This window comes from Piliocolobus tephrosceles, chromosome 16 (assembly GCF_002776525.5).
Source record: "Piliocolobus tephrosceles isolate RC106 chromosome 16, ASM277652v3, whole genome shotgun sequence".
NCBI lineage: Eukaryota > Metazoa > Chordata > Mammalia > Primates > Cercopithecidae > Piliocolobus > Piliocolobus tephrosceles.
The window spans coordinates 72,250,196-72,254,554 of NC_045449.1; the positions used below are offsets into that span (position 1 = coordinate 72,250,196).

The window sequence follows — 4,359 nt, forward strand, 5'->3', positions numbered from 1 at the left end:
CGTGGAACCCTCGGATCCATGGCCACATGCTGGAATTATTGCGTGGAACCTAACATGGATCTTCCCACCCCCAACAAAGGGTCCTTCTGAGAGGGCTGCAGTTCTCATTGGCTGCCAATGCTCCACCCTCTTGGAGCCGTTCTGGGCTCGGCAGAGGGACTGAGCAGCTTGACTTACATCAAAGAACTTCTTGGTGGAGGCCATGGTGACTCTATGCAATGTTTCCTGGTCTTTTTCGTCAACCATTTTGTCACCATACACTCGTTCAGCCTCATGTAGCCAAAGGCGGACAAGGTCCAGTGGGGTTTTCAGAACTTCTGCTGTGGAAAATAAGAGTCCCTGCCCCAAACACGGGATGGTCGGCACCATCGGCTGTTATGAAGGCGAGCCCAGTGCTAGACACAGATGACCTGAGCAGCAGCCCCTCCCCCGGGGTGAGGGGACCTGTTCAGCTGTTGGCACAGCATTCACTTGGGGCCTGGGAAGCCACTCATCATGGAGGTCTCACAAAACCCGGATGACAGAGTGTGTGTGTGTGTCCTGAGAGATGTGGAGTTTTCCTCACAGGACAGGGTTGGGGCCTCATCCTCTAGTAGAGTAAATGGTGGAGGAGGGAAAAAAAGAGGCTAATTGCAAGGGGAACCAGGTGACTGATGCCACAGGGCAGGTCACAGGCTTGGGTACCGCAGCAAGCCTATCTGGTCCAGTCCTGGCTTGGCCATTTACTAAGCAAGCAACCCTGGGCAAGCTTGACAAGAGCTTATTGAGGGCCTTAAATTTCCCAGGCACAGCAATGATGCAACAGACCCTGATGCTGTGGAGTTGAAATGCTAGTGAGGGAGGTGGCCAGGAGGTGGCCAGGTACACAAAGAAACAAGGTAACCGCACACTATGATGTGTGCTCTGAATAACACCCAGGGCAGTGAGACAGAGTGTGAGGGATGAGGAGTGGCCTCTGTGAGGGCGTGGCATTTGGGCCGATACTTTATTTTATTTTAATTTTTACTTTTTGATATGTAGTCTCACTCTGTTGCCCAGGCTGGAGTGCAGTGGCACGATCTCGGCTCACTGCAACCTCCGCCTCCTGGGTTCAAGTAATTCTCCTGCCTCAGCCTCCTGAGTAGCCGGGACTACAGAGACACGCATCGCCATGCCTGGCTAATTTTTGTATTTTTAGTAGTGATGGGGTTTCACCATGTTGGCCAGGCTGGTCTCGAACTCCTGACATCGTGATCTGCCTGCCTCAGCCTCCCAAAGTGCTGGGATTACAGGCATGAGCCACTGCACCTGGCTGGGCTGATACTTTAAATGGGAGGAGGTGGGCATAACTCAGCCTCCCTCAGCCGCAAACTCCTGCTCAGTAAAATGGGGATATAAGCACTAAACTTATGTGTTGTTGGAGGAGGAGAAAATGGGAATGTAAGGTGCCAAACCCAATCCCTGACTCAGAGTAAGCAGTCAGTAAATGAGATATTACCATCACCACCATCACTATCATCATAACCATCACCACCACCACCACCATCATTATCACATCACCATCACCACCATCGTCACCACCATCGCCATTATCATCATCTCCACCATTACCATTACCACCATAACACCACCATCATCACCATTACGCCATCATATCACCACCACCATCACTATCATAACCATCACATCACCACAATCATCACCACCATCACCATCATCACCACCATCACCATCATCATCACCATCACCATTATCACCATCATCACCATCATCACCACCATCACCATCACTATCATAACCATCACATCACCACCATCACCACCACCATCACCATCATCATCATCACCATCATCATCATCACCATCACCACCATCATCGCCACCATCACCATCACCACCACCATCACCATCACCACCATCATCACCATCACCACCATCATCGCCACCACTATCATAACCATCACATCACCACCACCATCACCACCATCATCACCACCATCATCATCACCACCACCATCATCACTATCATAACCATGACCACATCATCACCATCATCATCACCACCACCACCATCACATCACCACATTACCATCGCCACGATCACATCACCATCATCACTACCACCACCATTATCACCATCACCACCACTACCATTATCATCACCATCACTACCACTATCACCATCATCACCACCATCATTATCGCCATTCTTACCATCACCACCACCATCACCACCATCACTACCACTGTCACCACCACCATCATCACCATCACCATTATCACCACCATCACTACTATTGCCATCACCACCATCATTACCACCACCATCACCATTACCACCATCACTACCACTGTCACCACCACCGTCATCACCATCACCACCACCATTATCATCATCATCACCATTACCATCATCACCACCATTATCATTACCATCACTATCACCACCATCGTCAGTCCACACCTCCCTGAGAGCTGTGGTGAGGAAAGCAACTGTGGACTGGGCACTGGGCCGTAAGGCGGGCATGACACAAAGCTACAAGAGCAGTACCTGGAAAATACTGGAGAGGTCCCTGAGGTTGAAGACATAATGAAACTTAATGGCCGTGGGAAGAAATGTTGCCGCAACTTTCTGATGCAAAGCTGTTAGAGGAAAAAGACACGTCGATTCTTATGTACTCTTAATGGCCCCAGGAAGTGCAAGCTTTAAGTTTCTAAAGCCAATGGACTACAAAATGGTGACAACTGGAGTAAGAAATCTGCACAGCTCTTCGAAGAGGAAGGAAGTTTGCTGTTCTCCTTAAATCATTTGTGTATCGAATTTCCTAGCCTCTACCTCCCCATGAAGCAATTGTATTTCACAATTTCTCCTGCTGAAACATAGCATCGTTTTAAAAATATTGATTCAGAAGTACAAATAAAATATTTATCAAGGGAAAATGTAAAGAACCATCAGCCCACAGAGCCGTAGGTTTTACCGACGGGAGAGGGGATGAGGCCAGCCAGCTTACCCAGGGCCGCGGCCACCAGCTGGTTGCTTATCCTCTGAGTAGCCATGGAGACCGAGCGGAAGGCCAGGTGCTGTGTCAGGATCGTGTTGTAGATGGTGGTGAGGGCCTCCTGGCCGGGGAAGCTCACAGCAAACACGCAGAAATGGCGCTGCCCGGGAACCACCACAAACTCCCGTCAGTCAGCTCTTGGGGACCTGCCTGGGGCCAGGGCCACCTTTGCGGGAGAGTGGCCCCTGTCCTCATGGTCTAAGGTCTTTTAGGCATTGTCAGAATGGGCAGTTACCCTCCTTGTGCCTTGCACGTGGTAAAACCGCATTAAGTATCACTACACGTGAAACAGTCACATTTACTTCATGCTCTCAAGAAGAATTTTGGCATAGGCAAGAGAGGGGCTCAGAGCACAGGCCTGGGTTTAAATCCAGGTCTCTGTGTGTTTAGATAACTTAGAGGCAAAGTCTGTCCGGGTAAGGGCTACAGAAAAAATACAGGATGCCCTGCTAAATCTAAATTTCAGACAAACAACAAATCTATCTATCTATCTATCTATCTATCTAGTCTATCTATCTATCTATATTTTAAGAAGAGTATGTTCCAGGCCAGGCACAGTGACTCACGTCTGTAATCCCAGCACTTTGGGAGACCAAGGCGGGCGGATCACTTGAGGTCAGAAGTTCAAGATCAGCCTGGCCAATATGGTGAAACCTCCTCTCGACTAAAAATACAAAAATCAGCCAGGTGTGGTGGCGCACACCTGTAGTCTCAGCTACTCGGCAGGCTGAGGCAGGAGAATCGCTTAAACCTGGGAAGCAGAGGTTGCAGTGAGCCGAGATCGTGCCACTGTACTCCAAACTGAGCATCACAGTGAGACTCAGCCTCAAAACAAAAACAAACAAAACAACAACAAAAGAACAGTATGCCCCAAATATTGTGTGTAACATACTTAGACTAAAAAAGTATTTATCTGGAGTTCAGATTTGACTGCATTTTTATCTGCTAACTCTGCCAGTTGACCAGGTCACAGGGAAGGCTGGCTAGCTGTCCGTCCTCCCCATGCCCTGGAATTTTCTGATACAGTCTGCAAGGTTAAGGACTTCTCCAGAGAATGTCAGCCTGCAGCCCTAACATCCTAAACCAAAGTTTTTCCTCTCATTTGCCAGAAGCAAGCCTCAGACTCACGGCAGGTGACGGGAATGAGTGTGGTTTCTGCTTACCTGAAGCCTGGGGTCGATGGTGAAGGATCCAGAAGTGGGGTTCATGCAGGCCACGTACTGACAGTTATGGACGTCTTTTAACGTCAGCTTATGTCTGTCGTACCTGAGGGGGAGACCAGCGTTCATGCTGCACCCCCGGCCTGGAGGAGCCATCCCCTG

General features: G+C 49.4%; 1 protein-coding gene across 1 annotated transcript in view; it reads right to left on the reverse strand.

Annotated features, from left to right (window-relative positions):
- The window catches only part of DNAH17 (dynein axonemal heavy chain 17), a 152,157-nt gene that overhangs the window by 53,780 nt on the left and 94,018 nt on the right, over positions 1–4,359 (reverse strand). Inside the window, exons 42-45 of the mRNA XM_026455920.1 lie at positions 4,201–4,303; positions 2,990–3,137; positions 2,530–2,621; positions 178–339 (exon numbers count right to left, since the gene is read on the reverse strand). Coding sequence (XP_026311705.1) covers positions 178–339; positions 2,530–2,621; positions 2,990–3,137; positions 4,201–4,303 — 505 coding nt within the window. The remainder of the gene's footprint in view (positions 1–177; positions 340–2,529; positions 2,622–2,989; positions 3,138–4,200; positions 4,304–4,359) is intronic.